At 43.0% G+C, this 20,540-nt stretch overlaps 1 protein-coding gene across 2 annotated transcripts in view; it reads right to left on the bottom strand.

Moving 5' to 3' along the window:
- Positions 1 to 20,540, bottom strand: part of MILR1 (mast cell immunoglobulin like receptor 1) — a 270,232-nt gene that overhangs the window by 84,533 nt on the left and 165,159 nt on the right. For both annotated transcript variants that reach the window (XM_069655003.1, XM_069655002.1), the window contains one exon: positions 4,194 to 4,478. In XM_069655003.1, the coding sequence (XP_069511104.1) occupies positions 4,194 to 4,478 (285 nt within the window). The remainder of the gene's footprint in view (positions 1 to 4,193; positions 4,479 to 20,540) is intronic.

The raw sequence follows: 20,540 nt of genomic DNA, 5'->3' as shown, positions 1-20,540 counted from the left end.
ACGTTAGACCCTGCGCTGGAATCCTTCAGCTGACATGCTCAGGTCGAGCTTTCACATTAGACCCTGCGCTGGAATCCTTCAGCTGGCATCCTCAGGTCCAGCCGTCACATTAGACCCTGCGCTGGAATCCTTCAGATGGCATCCTCAGGTCCAGCCATCACGTTAGACCCTGCGCTGGTGGAATTCTTCAGCTGGCATCCTCAGGTCCAGCCTTCACGTTAGACCCTGCGCTGTGGTAATCTTTTAGCTGGCATCCTCGGCTCCAGCCTTCACTTTAGACCCTGAGGTGGGGGAATCCTTTAGCTGACATCCTCAGGTCCAGCCTTCACATTAGACCCTGCGCTGGAATATTTCAGCTGGCATCCTTAGGTCCAGCCTTCACATTAGACCCTGCGCTGGTGGAATCCTTCAGATGGCATCCTAAGGCCCAGCCTTCACATTGGACCCTGTGCTGCGGTAATCCTTCAGCAGGCATCCTCAGGTCCAGCCTTCACCTTAGACCCTGCGCTGCGGTAATCCTTCAGCTGGCATCCTCAGGTCCATCCTTCACATTAGACCCTGAGCTGGGGGAATCCTTCAGCTGGCATCCCCAGGTCCAGCCTCCACATTAGACCCTGTGCTGGAATCCTTCAGCTGGCATCCTCAGGTCCAGCCTTCACGTTAGACCCTGCGCTGGAATCCCTCAGCTGGCATCCTCAGGTCCAGCCTTCATGTTAGACCCTGTCCTGGTATCCTTTAGCTGACATCCTCAGGTCCAGCCTTCTCGTTATAGATCCTGCACTCGAATCCTTCAGCTGGCATCCTCAGGACCAGCCTTCACGTTAGACCCTGTGCTGGAATCCTTCAGCTGGCATCCTCAGGTCCAGCCTTCATGTTAGACCCTGCACTGGGGGAATCCTTCAGCTGGCATCCTAAGGCCCAGCCTTCATGTTTAACCCTGCGCTGGAATCCTTTAGCTGGCATCCTCAGGTCCAGCCTTTACGTTAGACCCTTCTCTGGAATCCTTTAGCTGGCATCCTCAGGTCCAGCCTTCACGTTAGACCCTTCTCTGAAATCCTTCAGCTGGCATCCTCAGGTCCAGCCTTCATGCTAGACCCTGCTCTGGAATCCTTCAGCTGGCATCCCCAGGTCCAGCCTCCACATTAGACCCTGTGCTAGAATCCTTCAGCTGGCATCCTCAGGTCCAGCCTTCACGTTAGACCCTGCGCTGGAATCCTTTAGCTGGCATCCTCAGGTCCAGCCTTCACATTAGACCCTGCGCTGGAATCCTTCAGCTGTCATCCTCAGGTCCAGCCTTCACGTTAGACCCAGAGGTGGGGGAATCCTTCAGCTGGCATCCTCGGGTCCAGCCTTCACATTAGACCCTGAGGTGGGGGAATCTTTCAGCTAGCATCCTCAGGTCCAGCCTTCACATTTGACCCTGCGCTGGAATCCTTCAGCTGGCATCCTCAAGTCCAGCCATCACGTTAGACCCTGCGCTGGAATCCTTCAGCTGGCATCCTCAGGTCCAGCCTTCACGTGAGACCAGGGGCTGGTACCCTCCCTTTAGCTGACATCCTCAGGTCCAGCCTTCACGTTATATATCCTGCGCTGGAATCCTTCAGCTGGCATCCTCAGGTCCAGCCTTCACGTTAGACCCTGTGCTGGAATTCTTCAGCTGGCACCCTCAGGTCCAGCCTTTATGTTAGACCCTGTGCTGGTGGAATCCTTCAGCTGGCATCCTAAGGCCCAGCCTTCATGTTCAACCCTGCGCTGGAATCCTTCAGCTGGCATCCTCAGGTCCAGCCTTCACGTTAGACCCTGCGCTGGAACCCTTTATCTGGCATCCTCCGGTCCAGTCTTCACGTTAGACCCTGTGCTGGAACCCTTCATCTGGCATCCTCAGGTCCAACCTTCACGTTAGACCCTGTGCTGGAATCCTTTAGCTGAAATCCTCAGGTCCAGCCTTCACGTTAGACCCTGTGCTGGAATCCTTTAGATGGCATCCTCAGGTCCAGCCTTCACGTTAGACCCTGCGCTGGAATCCTTCAGCTGGCATCCTCAGGTCCAGCCTTCATGCTAGACCCTGCTCTGGAATCCTTCAGCTGGCATCCTCAGGTACAGCCTTCACGTTAGATCCTGCACTGGAATCCTTCAGCTGGCCTCCTTAGGGCTAGGCTTCATGTTAGACCCTGTGCTGGTGGAATCCTTCAGCTGGCATCCTCAGGTCCAGCCTTCATGTTAGATCTTGTGATGGGGGAATCCTTCAGCTGGCATCCTTGGGTCCAGCTTTCACATTAGACCTTGTGCTGGAATCCTTCAGCTGGCATCCTCACGTCCAGCCTTCACGTTAGACCCTGCGCTGGAATCCTTCAGCTGGCATCCTCAGGTCCAGCTTTCATGTTAAACCCTGCACTGGGGGAATCCTTCAGCTGGCATCCTCGGGCCCAGCCTTCACGTTAGACCCTGCGCTGGAATCCTTCAGCTGGCATCCTCAGGTCCAGCCTTCACGTTAGACCATGCGCTGGAATCCTTCAGCTGGCATCCTCAGGTACAGCCTTCACGTTAGACCCTGCGCTGGAATCCTTTAGCTGACATCGTCAGGTACAGCCTTCTCATTAAATCCTGCGCTGGAATCCTTCAGCTGGCATCCTCAGGTCCAGCCTTCACATTAGACCCTGCGTTGGAATCCTTTCGCTGGCATCCTCAGGTCTAGCCTTCATGTTAGACTCTGCTCTGGAATCCTTCATGTGGCATCATCAGGTCCAGCCTTCATGTTAGACCGTGCGCTGGAATCCTTCAGCTGGCATCCTCCGGTCCCGCCTTCACCTTAGACCCTGCGCTGGAATCCTTCAGCTGGCATCATCAGGTCCAGCCTTCACGTTAGACCCTGCGCTGGAATTCTTCTGCTGGCATCCTCAGGTCCAGCCTTCACGTTAGACCCTGCGCTGGAACTCTTCAGCTGGCATCATCAGGTCCAGCCTTCAGGTTAGACCATGCGCTGGAATTCTTCAGCTGGCATCCTCAGGTCCAGCCTTCACGTTAGACCCTGGGCTGGAACTCTTCAGCTGGCCTCCTCAGGTCCAGCCTTTACGTTAGAGCCTGCGCTGGAATCCTTCAGCTGGCATCCTCAGGTCCAGCCTTGCTTGCAGCAACCGTCCAAGGCTTGGTATCTTTCTGGAGGCAGCCATAGCTTGCTGCCTGCCACGGTATCGAAAGGTTATTGCTCAGTAATGTTTTATTCATTTGCTAAAATACCCTTTCGATGATTGCACACTCTCATCAGACAGGTGGCCTTAATTAAATCCTTAAGCTAGCAATGGGACAACCTTGACGATGGACAGTCTTATTACATTGGTTTTGTTCTTGGAATGAGAACATTTCTAAACGCTTTTTTTAGGGTACGTACCCACTCCAAGAAGAAATGAGAGCAATTGGCCAAGACCTTTTTGCGATCCGTTTCGGGGTTCCATACTAAGGTTTTCAAAAAGAACTCAGAAGATTCATGAGGACATGAGTTAATTTAGAATGACCTCTCTGTAAAAGCACTGACCAAGGGAATGGTGTTTAACTGTCTGGGTTATCCCCAATAGGACCGGAAATGATAGGCGTGCCAATCCGGTTTATCCTTGCGATATTCGCCATTACTAGATGCTTTCGGAACCTGCACCACAAGGACTGCTGCTAGTATTCCAATGGTTTGTTGGAAGCACCCTGAGATTAAATGCCCTGATGAGCATTAAGACATGTCTGATTGACTGGAGAAATCAGAGTGATTCTGTCTTTGTACTGTTAGCCTGGCACTACCTTCACATGACCTCATCAGAGGCCCTGACCTGGACCGCGCCTCATTATAAAGCCTGCCAGTAGTTGCCATTTGTTTACATGCTTTTGTCATGCTGGAAATGTTCCCCTGTACCCTCCTGTCTATCCGGCAGCGTAATGATCTTCCTTTCTTGTGTGCCTTTGATTTAGTAACAGTGTTATCAATATGTGTATGGACTTTGAATGGTGAGGAACTTGCAGTGTACTTGCATGGAAAGGATTTGCTATTGCCGACACTACAACGCCTACTTCTCAGTAAATATTGGGTGTGGGGAGGAGGCTTAAAATGGTGGCACATCTATTTCAAACACAAACAAATATAACACAGTAAAATGGTTTTGTGGAGGTAAAATGGTACATGTCTAGAGCAGCAGCTAAAACATACCTACCCACAATTATGAAACGCAAGCCGTAGCTGTATTTCTTAGATGCAGTGAAGTTGTTCTCTGTGACGCACTTGTATTCTCCGTCGTCGCTAGCGTACTTGATACTGACAGTATATTCAGCAGTTTTGTTTTCCTCTCCCACATGCACAGTTCCCAGGTATGATTTCGATTTGTAAAACATATAGCTGCTGGGGCGAAATCCACCCCTGGATGTGCAGGAAAGTGTCACGTTCTGCCCTATGGCGGTGACGTTGGTGTTCGAGAAGAGTACTGGGTTTGACAACGGCTCTGTGGGAAAGATATGTTGCGGTCACTGTAATACCTAAGCATGTACGGTACGTAATATTTCAACACACATTATTTACACACACGAATAAAAAAGGTACCTTGCCATGGATATTAAAACAGCATTTATGCATTAGTAAAAATAAACGTTGGCACGTGTTTTGCGGGGTCGTAAGGATGCACGTATAGTCAGCATGTGCGGTTTGGACACGGGCGGAATCATCTGCACACTGACACCAAAGTGAAACAACTTGCTTGGTGAGGACGAGGACCATCCACGACCAGTATGCCTCTTATTGACGAAGCTTAAACAGAGCTCGGAGAGCCTAAAAGAGAATTAACACATTCAGGCCGCAGCTAACCAAGGCTATCCTTGCTAAGAACACGTTTCTTTTCTTGCTAGATATATGTACACATATAATGGCCCCACACTGCACTGAGCTGCATTCATTACATGCCCCAGGCATGGACGTCATTTCATCAAAACGCCAGGGGTAGGAAGTGACATCACACAACCCTTGACTCCCCTGGTGACATCACAGGAAGTGATCATGTCATTCGACCCCGACCTCCTCGAGTGGACATATGATGCACTTGCCATTTGAACCACCCAAAAGACATCACAGGAATTGGCATCACATAATAAACCAGGGTTTTCTTTTTTTTTGTTGATGACTGTAGTCCTTTTATTGTGTCTAATACGCTTTGTTTGCCTTAGTCTTTTTTTAATTTCTCTTGAGTCTTATCCAGAACTCAAATGACATTTCCATGACAGGACCACAGGTCCACCAATCTGTAGTCCTCTCTGTTCAGTAAGTGTTCAAGTATACATTGTTTTTTTAAAGTTAATTGATTTTTATTGAAAGTTAAGAATAATTAAGTAGATATTACAGCAAGTTGCATGAAAAGTGTGGTCGAGCATAGTTATTATAATTGATGATTCTGTAGTTAACTACATACAATATTAGATATAATAAACGTCATAAGAATATTAAGTAAAACCATAGCACGATTCAGGACAAACAGGGGAGGACAGACATGACAAGTTAAGGGAAGAATAAGGAGAGGGAAGAGCAATAAAGGCAATAAAAGGAGCATGCTATGTTAAGTAATCATGAAAGGCATTCCATTTGTTATGAAACTTAGGTAAGGGTTTTGTTGATAAGGCATACATTTTTTTCAATTCTGTGAAAAGAGCAGAGTTCCACCATAAATTATAAGTACATTTTCGAGCATTTTTCCAATTAGACACAATGAGATGGAAGGCAATATATACCAGCAAATTCAATAAATCAGACAAAGTAATATGTGACATATAGGGATTTCCTACAGCTCCAATCATGACATTACATAATGGGAGAGGCCGCTACCCGCCTACACACGTGCTAGGTGTGCCTAGTTGCAAAAAGAGAGCTACCTATCATGTCGGTGAATTGATTGCGACAGATGCAATAGAGATATACATCTTTTAATTTATGAATCAAAAACACTCAATAAGATATATGTTAAAAAGACAAAAATGCATTTTGTTTATACATAACATCACATAAAAAACATATAGTGAAAGTCAATATTTTCAACCAAAAACAGTTTCTTCGAACTTAACACAATCATCATATACTGGTGATGTTGTGAGGTTAGTAAAAGTGTGAGGTGAACATCTTGTTGTTGAGTGAAGCCTCAAGTTACAATTAGCTTGTCCTTGACTCTGTTTGTCGACACCAAAGAGTGTGTTTCTAGGTCCTAGCGATATTAATTGAACAGAAGAGAAACACTCTGTAGCCAATGCTATCAGACGTGTGCTGGACCCGTCTTCAGGACTTTATATGCAAATACCCGGAATGAGATGTCACAAGTAGTTCATTGGTTGATGCCCTTCACAAGTGGCAATCTAAAAACCAAAACGAAAAAGCCGTGTTGGTAACATGATAAAAAACCAAATCAGAGTGTGGTGTCTCTATTGGTGTGCACATGCAACTGGTTCCACTAACCTTTCAATTGCTTTCTTTACCTATATGTTCGCAGTAGTCCTGTGCCACACAGCCCCCTAAAAAAGAGGACTTCACAGCTCTAACTGCTTTGTATCATAATGTGAGAGGCTCCTGAAACGAAAACATTTTTTGTAAGCATTTCCATATATGAGTCCAAAATGTAAAAATAAAATTACAGTTAAAGATTGAATGAATGAAATCTGCAGGAGAGGTTTGGCAGGACCAGCATACACGTAGACTGGAGTTAGACATTGTGGCAACCCTTTGTGGCATATGATAGGCTCTATGTAATATGAAGTAGTGCGATTGAGTATTGTAGCCATATCTTAGTACACATTTCTTGAGTGATTTTAAGTTCCAATCAGATTCCCACATGTTACAGAGTTTAACGGTAGTATCAGAGGGTTGATTGAGAATGGAATAGAATTTGGATGCTTTGGTGGAGTGAGAGTACAAAATTAGTTCCAAATATTTTGAGGGACTTTTATGTGTATAATGAGGAATAGCTTTAGCAGTAAGTTTAGTGAAACTGGAATACGTTTTAAAATCTAATTCATTTAAATTGAAACGAGTACAGAGGTCTTGGAAATGTATGGGGGCATTATTCTTAAATAAATGTGAGACTAGGAACATTTTGGCTGAGTACCATTTATGTAGGATGCCATGTTTGGGTTTATGAGAAAAAGCTTTATTAAACCACAAGAAGGCGCTGGAGATATCTTGGATATTATCACTTGTTCTAATTAGGAAATTCCATACTTGTTTGAAGGAATATAGAAGGGGAAGTTTTTTGATTCCAGGCCATGAGGATGTTATTAGAAAGTGAGTAAAGGACAAAGGAGTAATTAGTTTTGATTTCAAAATAATCCATAAAGGGGTGTTCATAAATTGGGGTTCAGAAGTTAAACATAAGGTAATTTGTCGTAATAAAAAGGATTTCTGGTATTTAAAGAAGTCTTGAAAATTCACTACACCGGAAGGTTTACTGGATTTCAACTGATTGAGAGCAATTTTGGCGATTTATCTATCCACAGGAATTGAACTAGAATTTTGTCTATTTTTTTTAAAGAAAGAATTTGGGAGCGGTACTGGTATCATAGAGAGATAATAGAAAATAATGGGCCCAAGAGTCATTTTAATAGAGTCTAGTCTTCACCACCAAGAGAGGAACACAGGAGACCAGTGATTAATAGATGTGTTAATTTTATCAATAATCATATTCTGGGTTAGGTTTAGGGTGGTCTCAAGGTTATTAGCGATAGGGATCCCTAGGTATTTAACAGATGAAGTACATCATTTCATTCTAAAAATAGTTGTGTTCACTAATGTACATGAATTTGTAAGGGGCAAAATTTCAGATTTGTCATAGTTCAATTTATATCCAGAGACACAAGCAAATTGATCTATAGTAGACATAAGGGCTGGGAGGGAAGATCTGGGAGGGAAGGTTCTGACGCTAAAACAAAAAGGAGTGGGGACAGAGGACAGCCCTGTCTAGTGCCTCGTGAGATGGGAAAATCTTTAGTGAAGGTGTTTTTAATAAAAATTCTGTTTGAGGGAGATGAGTATAGTAGTGACACTAATTTGATAAAGGTGGGGCTAAACCCGTGCCATAAGGATTGAAAAAGAAAAGGCCAATAGACTCTATCAAAAGGTTTTACAGCATCTAGAGCAAGGAGGAAAAGAGGATCAATAGAATCTTGCGCATGAATAAGAGTGCTGAAAAGAATTCTGATATTGGATGAGGCAAACCTTCCTGTATTGAAGACTGTTTGATTAACGTTAATTAGTTTAATCATAATACCATCGAGATGGCCGGCAATTGTTTTGGCTTAGATTTTGGAATCTGAATTAATTAGTGATATGGGACAGTAATCTTTAAACAAAGAGCGGTCTTTGTCTGGCTTGGATAAATAAAAAAAGTAGTGCTTCTCTAAAAGAACCTGTGCTAGAGCCTGAGGCAAGAAAATGATTGTATAGTTCGAGAAGTTTAAGAGATCGTAGAGATGAAAAGGAATGATAGAAATCTATAGGAAAGCCATCTGGTCCAGGGGCTTTACCAATTTTAAGATCTAAAATAGCTTTATGTATTTCTTGCAATGAAATTGGGTTATCAAGGAATGAAAGGTCTATTGGATGTTCGGTGATCTTTTTATTAGAGCTGAGATATTTAAGAATATTATCGTTAAGAATTGCTTGATCTGCCGAGTAAAGTTGGGAGTAAAACTCAAAAAAATGCGTCATTAATTTTTTGTGAATTAGAAACTCTGATGTTTTGTTGGTTAATTACTGACGTTACGACATTTTGGTCCTTTTTCCTTTTTAGATAAGCAGCTAATAATTTACCCGATTTATTGGATCTGCCATAACATTTTGCTTTGGATCTTAATAAGGAGGTGCAGGCTTTATTTGTGCTATATTTGGATTTCAAGGAGTCTTCTGTGGGATTGTTGAAGTACGCCTGAGTGCAAAGGGCTGTTGTATCTACTGTTTGATGTTTGGCGTGCGGCGACAGGCGAACAAGGACTCTATAAGTAATGGAGCCGTTAAATCTCACCGAAAGATTCACAATTCCGAGAACAAGAGCCCACTTAAAAAGGGCTGCATCCTCGGATGAGACACAGGAGCTGAATGCCAAACGATCGAGGAAAAAACAACAAAGTCTTTATTTGTCATGTAACTCCGTAACTGATATAGCAGAGGCTACTGAACAAGATGCGTCCGGTAACGTGGTCATAACAACAGAAGGCTCAGATGGCGTGTTTAACAATACTTGTCAAGAGCTAGAGTCGCAGCCCCCGATCAATGGAGAGTCCAACGTTGTAGTCCTTAATTCAAACTCGGAAGCATCTCGCACTATTGTTAGTGGCAAGAGCTCCGAGGTTGTTCTATCAGTGGAGATGAAGACCAACACTTCGGTCGAATGTGACAAAATATTAAATGACGATGAAATACCCGAACATATACCTGCGACGGAGTCCCACCTACCGAGTGCAGAAGGTTGTGGCTGTTTGGGAGAGGCCATGGCGTTGGAGCCGACGCGGAGAGATCCCGATGCGTCGCTGTCTGAGGAGAGGGCGGGCCCGAGGCGTGGTGATGACACGGCCGTCCGGAGGAGGTACAGCGAGACGGACAATTCGCGCAGTTCGAGCTGCGTTGAGGTCGGCACCCTGACGCGGCTGGAAGCGGGCGGGTGTACTAGAACAGGCACTTTCTTAAAAGACGATCATGCCGCGGTTATCATGCCTGCAGAGTCGCCCGGGGAACACTTGTTGCAGATGAATGAAGTAAGTAATTATACAATGATGCTCGATTTACCTAATGCAAACTCTATAAGAAATACTAACGTTTTACTTACTCGCCTGGACCCACCTGTCACTCCTGATTACAACAAGGCCATTGTAGTCGGCCCACACAATGACGAAATAACGATAGAACTGCAGAAGGATGGTTGTGCGCAGAAAGCGCCCAGTGAGAATACCATGACTGGGTTAAATGATAATACCCCTGGTGAGAAAAGAAACTCATTAGAAGTGGTTTCCTCCGTGTTGCAAAACTTAATAAATTTAAATAAAACCAGGAACTGTGATAAACAACCATTTTTGACACCAAGAATCGCATCTATAATTGCTGTATCACCTACAAAGCTAAGTATGTATGATACAGCACTCAATCCTGGTATTGGGGGAGCTGACAGACTGAAGAGCAATATGGCTCAAGAGGTAGTATCGCCAAAGAGGTGTAGACAGATGCAGGAGAGCCATGTGCCCATCTCTCAGAACAGGGCCTCCAAACAGGATCACGATGAACAGAGAAAACGGGTAATATCACGTGAGTCTAGTAGGTCTAACTCGCATCTCAAGTCATCATCAGATGAGGAAGAAACTTCAGACTCTTCGATTGGGGAACGCCCTTTTCCTAAAATAAGAAGAGAGAGGAGGTGCTATAATATCAACTTAGCAAAACCATTCGAGAGAAATGAAAATATGAAACGAGTGTCATGTAGTCATGTCCCCCTAAATGATCTTTTAACGACTCTAACTGTGGCTATGGCAATTTCGCTTACACCATTTACAAAACTTTATGAATCATTAAATGACAATGTAAAGGATATGTCAACCCTGTTAGCATTGACGCACTCAAAACTGGTTCAATTAGAGGCAATGCAGGGCTCGGGAAGCCTTAAACAAAACGAGACGAACCAGCAGTTGCTGTCAGGTATACAAGACATGAATGTATCTAAACAAAATGACAGGATCGACAAGAAGCTATTTGCTGAGGTAGCAAGGGAAGCTTTGTCGTTATTTCGCAAAACTCACGTGGTCCATAATGGGGAGATGCTGGAAGCTGCCTACCAAGAGAAAGATGTAGGTTTGACCCCTAAAGCAGTAAGCCCTAGCGGCAAAGTAAATATTCTAAATCAGGCATTGAATGCCCCCCTCTACCCGCATTTGGAGTCTACACACAAAGCCTCTCTACACCGCAAGATGATCACGGAAATACCACAGATTATTACGAATGTCTTAATGAATGATGGGGACCGGACAGAAGTTGATCAGATAATGCTGGAGGAAGACTTGAGATCTATCACTAATAAAAAGAACAGGAACGTAGAGAGTGATATAAATCCCCTCGACCTCTCATTCAATTCTGCGTTTAAACATTCACAAAATGCGATGAATCCAGCATTGAGGGAAGTTCAAATTGCCTCCTGCTCTGTTTCGACCCAAAATATAATAGATCTGGTAGTTGACCCACAAAGCGATCAGGATGTGATATTAAAGCAATCGGGCTTGTTCCCGATTTTTGGTAATTCGAAGACAGAAGCGAGTCTAGGTCTTGTAGGGGATAAAACGAAAAATACGTCATCTATACAAAAACAAAAGAACAAGCCGGCTCCAAAAAGAAGGCAACAAAAAGGTGCACGAAAGTTCTTGCGAAACTTAAATATGTTCCACTTAGTGGATAAAGCAATTGCCTCACGATTAAAATTAACCAATGCAATTAAAGAAGGCAAGTCGGTGTATCCTGATCACGAGGCAATAAAGGCAAAGGATCAAGAGAGGGAGTATCATGTTGTAGAGGAAGCAACGACAAAAAAGAATGCGAGCTTACAAATCGATGAGGAGGAGATAACACAGGCCGATTTAATGGAACTATCGGTCTATGAGGAGTATGCCACATATGAAGCGAGTTCGGGTTGTAGCCCGGAGGAACCTTTAGCCAACCCAAGAATAGTAGTCAGCACAGAGACGCTCAACCTAGACAATGATTTAGTGAAAGTGAGGGTGGAAACAAACCCCCAGGATTTACCAGACAAGTCACTTAGCGATGCTAAGGAACGAAGGTGCGTGAAACTACTTCCCATCGTCGAGAGTAAACAAGACAAGGAAGATCCAATGAGCCCTGAGTTTGTCACACTCCAAGAAAAAAGAGACAGGCAAATGAGGAGGAACAACGCAAAACCAACGAGCCCCAATGAGCTAAGGCTGACCTCCGCAAACATGACTCCAATGAAAGAAAGAAAGGAAGCGTTTTTCGCACCGAAGCCTTCATCTAAACCGTTGAAACATCAGACGGTGGACCCCCAGCTATCAGAACTACTCGGGCAAAATTCGAATATGAGACAGCAGAGGCCTAGTACGAGAACATCTGACCCTGTGGCCCTGATTAAATTAATGTTGGAATGTCTACATGGATATGAAAATCTAATCTTAAACCGCTCTAATGTTTTAAGACTTTTACACCATGTTCCACAACTACGGTCGCTGGGCTCAAAAGACATAAAAATAATCGAATTTCCAGATGAATTACGAACAGATAGAGTGATTTTACATTTAAACTCAACCTTAATTGCAAATGTAATACTTGAAGCAAATGAGGAACTGCATTCATTAGGCTTCGATGCCTATATAATGACTGACTACGAGAGAAGAAGTCTTAAGGATGAAAATAAAGACCCCAAAGGGGATGTCGCTCAGTGTGACCATAACGGCCACAGTTCAGAGAGGGACATGAGAAAGCCTGTATATTCATCGACAAAACAAAACTCACAACTTGAAAAGAATGAAATGGATTATAAAAACAACCAATACGGATCCCAGTCGCAAGAGTTTAGAACTGGAACTTATGATTTATCCATGTTAATGGGAAAAATCGAAATTACAATAAATAACGAGAAACTAACCGAGACCACAAGTTTAGCACGTTCCAACATTCCACGGCGGTCTAGCTTAAATGAAGATTGGACCTGGATGGCGAATGCTCTGAACAGGAAAGCAACCAGCTAATGTTCAAAGAGCGAATCGCAACAAGATCTCACGTTTAGTTCTTGGAAAACACGCGGATTTAGTCATCTGTTGATCAACAATTGGGCTACCAATTTACATTTGATTTGTCTTCAAGAGACCTGGATGTGTGATTCACCTATAGTGGCAGACTTTGAATGTGCTTTGAATCCCGCCATTAAGCCTGACAAAGGTCGGCCGATAGCCGGCCTTTTGACGATGATAAATCGTTCGTCTGGTTACCGGTTAGTAAGATCTGTTAACCTGACGCCGTACATCCAGGCCTCTGAGATAAGTAAGTCTGCGGCGGATGACAAGAAGAACGACGTGATACATATTATTAATCTGTACTGGAACCATCAGCGCACTGGATCCTATGAGTTTATCGACCAAGTCACGAAAATACTTGACAATGTATTAGAATCCGGCTGCGGATCTGGCATAATAGTCTGTGGGGACCTAAACATTGATTTCTTCAAACCGCAGACCGCTTTAAAAACTAAGCTAGCGAAAACATGGAATGATGAAATGGAAGTAAGAGGCCTCACAATGTTAAATGGATGTACACAAGGCGATATTCCTCCTAAACCAACGTGGAGGCGTGATGGCCAAAGCTCCACCATTGACTATATTTTCGTGTCCAATAAAATGCATAAGAAAATAAAGTCGATGACAATATGTCCTATGACCCACAGCGACCATGAAATGCTTGAATTTACATTTCAAGATTGGAGTGATAATCCGAGGGAAAAATGGCGATCAAAGGTCTCAGTAGCTCCAAACAGATTGCGGTTAAAATTAGTTGACAAAGAGGTCCTAGCGATCCATAAACAATTTACATCAACTGAGAAGGTCATTGATTATGTTCCAATTCTGTGGCAATTTAAAACAAAATATATTGGCATGAAAAATGGGTCATTTCAGAACAAGCATAGTTTCGACTTACTAATAAAACAGCGAAAACGTGAAATGAGAGCCGAAATTCGCAGAAATAATCAAGACCCAGTTGATGAAATCGTGGCGAAAAATAAATCTGCAAGACAATCCTACAAAAACTGGATGAAAAGTCATCGAGCCATATTGATGCAAAATGACGCAGAATCAATGATGAAGACTCTCGTAAACAAAAATAGTAGAGATTTCTGGCGCATACTAAATGCCCTTGAAGCCCCGCAAGCTGCTTTGCAGATATGCCCAGTGCCTGAAAAAGAATGGGTAAATTACTTTACAGTCTTGTATCATAATGATTTGCCATCCCTTAAGTCAATGCCTAATACAACACCATGGGACCTACAATTTGTAGATGAGGAAATTCACGAGATAATAATGAGAGCAAAAAACTCTCGGGCGCCTGGACCAGATGGTCTGTCAAACGTGATGATTAAACAGTTCCCTGACTTATGGACAGCGATATGCGCTGAGTTATTCAGACGAATTAACGAGCAAAAACAAATCCCTGCATCGTGGAAAACAGGAATTATAATACCCATCTTCAAGAAAGGCAACCGATTAGATCCTGCAAATTATCGCCCAGTAGCCTTACTTGATGTATTGGGAAAAATTTTCGCATCGCTGCTCCAAAAAAAATTGATTACATGGGCAAAGTCTGCAAACAGAGTTGACGTAAGACAGGCAGGCTTTGTAAAATCTGTTGGATGTTCGTTGAACTTATTGATCCTAAATCTGTTGAAAATGGAGGCTCTGAGAACGAATTCGAGAGTGTTCTTAGCTTTTGTCGACTTTTCCATGGCTTTCGACAGGATAGACCGTGAGCTATTATGGCAGAAGCTTGTCTTGTGGGGATGTCCTGAGGGATTATTGGCGGCAATAAAAGAACTACACAATGATACGTCAATTTCTGTCCGGTTGGATCAATCAGGATCGCTTTCAACACAAATAAAAACATACAAGGGCGTGAAGCAGGGGTGTCCTCTGGCAGCAGCAATTTTTAGTCTTTTTATTTCTGACATTGGGGCTACTATTCAGTCTGTCAGAGCTTTTCCTCCGACACTCAACGCTTCAAAGATAAGTTGGTTACTATATGCCGATGATTTAGTTATTCTAGATCTAACGCCAATTGGACTTCAGCGTAAACTAGACGCCGTCCAAAAATATGTGGACCAGAACAACTTAAAGATTAACACCAAAAAGTCGGAAATACTTATTTTTGAGAATCTAAAATCTAAACGGTTACAAAAAGGCCCAAGGCAGGTGTGGATGCTGAACCATGAAAAATTGAAAATTTCAAAAAGCATTAAATATCTCGGAATGCTTCTAAATTCAAGCGTATGTGATGAACCGTGGGTGGCAGATTCAAAACGGAAATGTGCCCAATTAGCATGCCAAGACCTGAGGCTACATAGGAAATTTGGGAACTTTTCTATACAGCCTTTACGGAACTTCTATGAACAAAAAGTGGTTCCGATTCTGTCCTATGGTGCAGAAAATGCATTTGGATGCTCGTCAACTCACTGGGCTTCGCTCGAACATACGTTTTGGACAAAGACCTTAAGTCTGCCTCCGGGCATTTCAACGGCATGTATAAGATACGAACTAGCCCTAATCTCATTACATGCAAGGATAAGTTGGAATCAACTTAGCTTGTATCGGAAATCAAGGCCAGAAGTGGGAATATTTCAATTTGAAATCTTATACAATGCCTCATCCAAAGGTTCAGCTCTGCTCGCGCAATGGGTAAAACGATGCAAAGACCTGCTAAATGACTATAATATCAATGTAGAAACTCTCCTTACAAATCCTACAGCTGCCAAGGTATCAATATGGCGCCTTGATTGGATAAATACATGCGATGAGCGCAATGAAGCCCATGCAATGAAACATTCTCCGGGGGAAGCAAGAAGCTATGGAATCCTTCAACCATATCTGAGTCGTTTTCCATCCACGAAAGCAAGAAGATCATTCATGCTATTCCGCCTTAATGTTATGAAAACAAAAGACAGAATTAGTCATTGGGCGAGAAATGCGGACTTATCTACAACGTGCCGGTTATGTGATAAGGAGCCAGAATCTATAAAGCACCTGGTGCTTTTCTGTACAATATTGAAGGACATACGTTCAATCCACTTAGGCGGCTGGTATAGTGCACACCAGTCGGTATGTGCTGAGGAATGGTGGAAGCATATGTGGAATGGCTCAGATATGAAATTAATTCTACCTTTGACCTCCTTCCTTGCCATCATTGAAGAAAGATTAAATGCAATGGAGTGGCAATGAAAGAGGGTAATGTTGAAGGAAGCAGTTGCCTAAATAACGGTGTAATGATTGGTTTTGTGTCACTTCAAGCAAACATTTTAAAGGTTTAATGTAAACCAATAAAAAATTTAAAAAAAAAAAAAAGAAGTACGCCTGTTCTATACCTGTATAGCGTATAAGGAATCCACGCAGTGTATCTTTAAAAGCATCCCAATTGTTATGTATAGATGTATAAAGGGGATTATTAAGAATTCAGTAATAAAGATATTCATTTGATGGATAAAATCTGAGTCATTCAGTAAAAAGGAATTAAATCACCATCTGGATGAATTGAAATCAAGGGATCCCATTCCAGGACAGTAAGCACAGGGGTATGGTCAGAAATAATAATGGGGCCAATTTCAGAATAAATAATATTGGGTGCAAGAGGGGAGTTTATAAATATATGATCTATTCTTGAAAATGATTTGTGTGGGGGGAGAAAAAGGTATATCCTTTCGCCTCAGGGTGGAAGAAGTACCAAGTATCAACAAGGGCAAGATCTTCTATAAAATTGAGGAATTGTTTGTGTGATTTCGTATTGATAAATTTGGATTCAGATTTAAGGTCTAGGGTAATATCACAAATGTGGTTGCAATCCCCGCAAATAATAAGACGATCAGAATTGTTGCTGAAAATAGTGTGTTTTAAATGGCTCCAGAAAGGTGGGTCAGGAGTATTGGGGCCGAAGATATTAAGAATTGTGACCGCTACCTTGTTGAATCATGTTGCTCATCAATTAACTGAAATGAAGTTTTTTATGATTAAGGATACTAACTCCACCCTTCCTATCACCTGCAGGTGCAAAAAAGGCATGCTTGACCCAAGATTTAATCATTTTATTATTTTCTTCTATCAAATCTAGGTGTGTTTCCTGAATACATGCAATGTCAGGGTTACTTTTCCCTAGATGGGTAAGGATTCTTTCTCTTTTAATAGGGTTGTTAAGCCCTTTAACATTACAAGATAAGACTTTAATACTAATAGCTATAAGGAGTTATGTATTGATGTTAAAAAAAGGACATAAAAAGATCAATGACAAAATGAAATACAAAGAATAAGGTAGTAACGATAGGAGTCAGTTTGTATACATTGATAGTTAGCCCCTTTGATATAACAATATATTCGATATAATACAAATGAGAACAGGGTAAAGAAAACACATGAGGAGAGGTGACAACCAGAACAAACAAATATTTAATTCTATAAATGGTAACAATCGTACAAGAGAACATAAAGAAATTAGTGATCCAGAATTTGAAATGCAAACCAAGCAGGAATCTGTTAGGAGCTGCCGAGGAGGCATTAATGAGGCAGACAGAGTTAAATCTATATGTATGACAAGATTGGGCTAATTAGTAATAAGTAGATAAGAACAACATCTGGGCAAGGATAAACCAGGAATAGTGAAGGGAGCAATTAAACCTTCATGAAGTTGGAGCGACTTCTAACCCAGCATGTTTAATCGGAGACCTGGATGTATCCCTTTGTTTTTCAGAGTTGTCAAACACCTTGCAGTTGGGTTAAGTTCAGATCTATTCCTGGAGTGGTATAGTTTACTGGATTTGAGTTTTTGCCAGACCTGTAGATTATGGGTGAGTTGAGGAGGTTGATTGGAATAATTATGATCTTTGGAGGTAGATGCGCAGGACATGGTGTCCATATCAGAAGATTGAAGGGATTGTACAAAATCATATAAATCTTCAGGGTTCAAATATTCTTTCGAAATGCCTCCTGGAGGAGTAAACAGCATTCTTGCCGGTTCAAGCAAACCATATTTCTTATGTCCTGTTTTTTCAGTGCCAGTCTTAGGTCCAAGAATCTTCTTTTGTCTTGCGTGGATTTGGAAAGGTCAGGGGAGATAAATATCTTGTTTCCTTGAAAGGTGAGACGTGAGATTTTCTTTGCCGTCAGGAGAATTAGTCAAGCTTGTTTATGTCGCGATAAACAAGCAATTAAGGGCCTGGGTGAGTTATTATGTGAGGTGAATCGAGGTTTAATTCTTTGAGCTCGTTAAAATTCCAGAGGAGGCGTGAAGGTGTGATTTAAAATTTTTGGAAGCCAATCAGTAAGAAATTTAATGGGTTCATTTAGCTCGATATTTTCTGACACCCCGTATATTCTTATATTATCCCTCCTGTTTCTATCTTCGAGGTTCGCTACTTCCACTTCAAGGTGCTGAATTTGGCGGTGCATTTGTTCTAGACCTTCCATTTTGTCTTCAGTAAAAGAAACACGCTCTTCAACCTCTGTTAATCTGGAGTTCATCTTTTCATATAGTTTTTAAATACATTCAAATCATCCTGAATCCCCAAAGTTCTTGTGTCCAAAACAGAGATGGACGTTTGGATGGATGAGAGTTTTTGAAGTATCTTTTCCATACAGTTGTTGATAGAAGATAAATCTGTAGAAGCATTTTGGGCAGCCATTATAGAGATTAGGGTGTCACACACGGTGAAGAAATTGAGCTAGTGGATGATTATATATTGAATTACCGTCTTTCGCTACACAGTGTCAGGCAAGAGTGGCCTGTAGAGAAAACTGAAGCTCTGTAGTCTTGTAAAGCGAGATGTGATTTTGTAACCTCAGAGGAGGCAACGTTCCTGTAGTATTTGATTGAAGACAACCTTCTCATTTCACTAGACGTCTGTAGACAAGTCACGCTCACACCTTAGCCTGCTGCCAATGCTGTGTTCTCCACTACCCTCTGGCAAAATCAGTAGTAGTAGGAAATGATTATGCAGCTGAGGAAGTGACAATAAAGAAACTTTCTTTGACAGCAATTAATCTCCGGAATGCGCCTCCTCCAGCAATAGCTTAGTCACACATCAAAACTGTGTGATAGAATAACCAGTTATTCTACACAGAGGTATTATCCATATGAATTAAAGTGTTGGCTTTCAGCCAGTAGTTTTCAGAACAGTTTAATAAATAAGTTGGTATACTGTATAAGGGGGAGTTGAAAATACTTTTTTCTTTGGTATTTAGACCTTCCTAGGCTTTATTTATACACAGGGCCCTTGCTGTGAAGAAAAGTATTTCCCCTGTAGCACATACACCTTTTCTGACACAGGGCCTGTGATGAGAAGAAAAGTATTTCCCCTGCAGAAGACATGCCTTTTCCGTGCTTTATCCAGTCAGCTGGTGTCCTAATCATTAGACTTCCCGGCTTCAGGCCCAGCCCACCTATATATCTTAGGGCTCGACAGGCAGTAATTCAACATCATGCAGATTCCCCCACGGACCATCAGGGATGTTAAGCAAGTAAGGAAGTCATTGCTTGTTACAGTGGAATTCACTGTGATACATTATAACTGTAAATATGCCCATTTATTACCGCTCTGTCAGCGAGCTCACTAACTATGCAGCTATCTTGTCTCATCGACCGGCCACGCCCCTCCCAGGCTTTTCATTTCTAAGCTGATTCTCAGCTTTTTGTATACTTTTCTGACACTCTTCACTCCTCTTCTTCTTCCTGTCTTCTCAAAATCCAATCATGGAAGCACAATTGCTTTTTCATCTAAACATCTAAAGATAAGTACTTTTCTTCTTCGATCTCTCCTAGGAGGGCCTGCACCCAATCAAGTGGAGGATGCTAATTGTAACACACCATCAGCATTTCAACCGTTTGCAATCCCTAGGGTATGAATTAAATCCATACAAAATGGAGATGAAAAAAGAGGCCTCAACTGTACCAGAATTTTAACAGCATTGAAGAAAATCCCAATGCTGTATCTCTTCTCTGCAACAGATATTGATTATGTCTGCTTCCCACATAAGGACTGCATTCACCTGTCGGAACTGGGTGTGAAAACGTGCCAAGGGGCTGATGCTTTGCCGGTGGCCAAGGAGGATCTCAAACGCCAGAGCTATGAGATTTCAGCGACTGCCATTTCAGAGGTCGATAAGGGAACGCCCGTCAGAAGAGAAAATATGGAACTGGCCTAGATACTTTTAAAAAACGGCATCTATTTCAGCAACTTCCACGAAAGAAGATGAGGGGAATGCTTCCATAGAAATCAAAAACAAAGGGGGTAATTCATAGAATTCAGCGCACAAGTGGCGCACGCGGCTTGCGCACAGTGTGCGCGTGCGACTTTCTGCATCAGCCGCGTGCGCTAAAATCCATTTCCGCGCACAGCGTATTCATGGATTTTAACATCCAAAACCAGCCGTGGTGCAGAGTGGCGCAGCGACCCTGCAGCAGCGCCAGTTACGCCCCAACCTTCCCCGTGCGCCATGTACATCGCACAAATCCCGTACATGGCGCACAGGCTCACAACCACGAAAACGCCTGTAAAACTCCCCGCGCACCCCACCGAATACACGTACCCTGCTGCGCGGGTTGTCTCACACGCGATTGGGCCTGTGCGAGCGGGGTATGTGGATTACTGGGGTGCGCGGGAAGTTTCACACGCGATTGGGCCTGTGCGAGCGGGGTACGTGGACTACTGGGGTGCGCGGGAAGTTTCACACGCGATTGGCCCTGTGCGAGTGGGGTACGTGGATTACCGGGGTGCACGGGAAGTTTCACA

This window comes from Ambystoma mexicanum, chromosome 3q, assembly GCF_040938575.1.
Source record: "Ambystoma mexicanum isolate Mex_15411 chromosome 3q, UKY_AmexF1_1, whole genome shotgun sequence".
Lineage (NCBI taxonomy): Eukaryota > Metazoa > Chordata > Amphibia > Caudata > Ambystomatidae > Ambystoma > Ambystoma mexicanum.
This window is presented reverse-complemented; position numbering and strand designations above follow the sequence as displayed.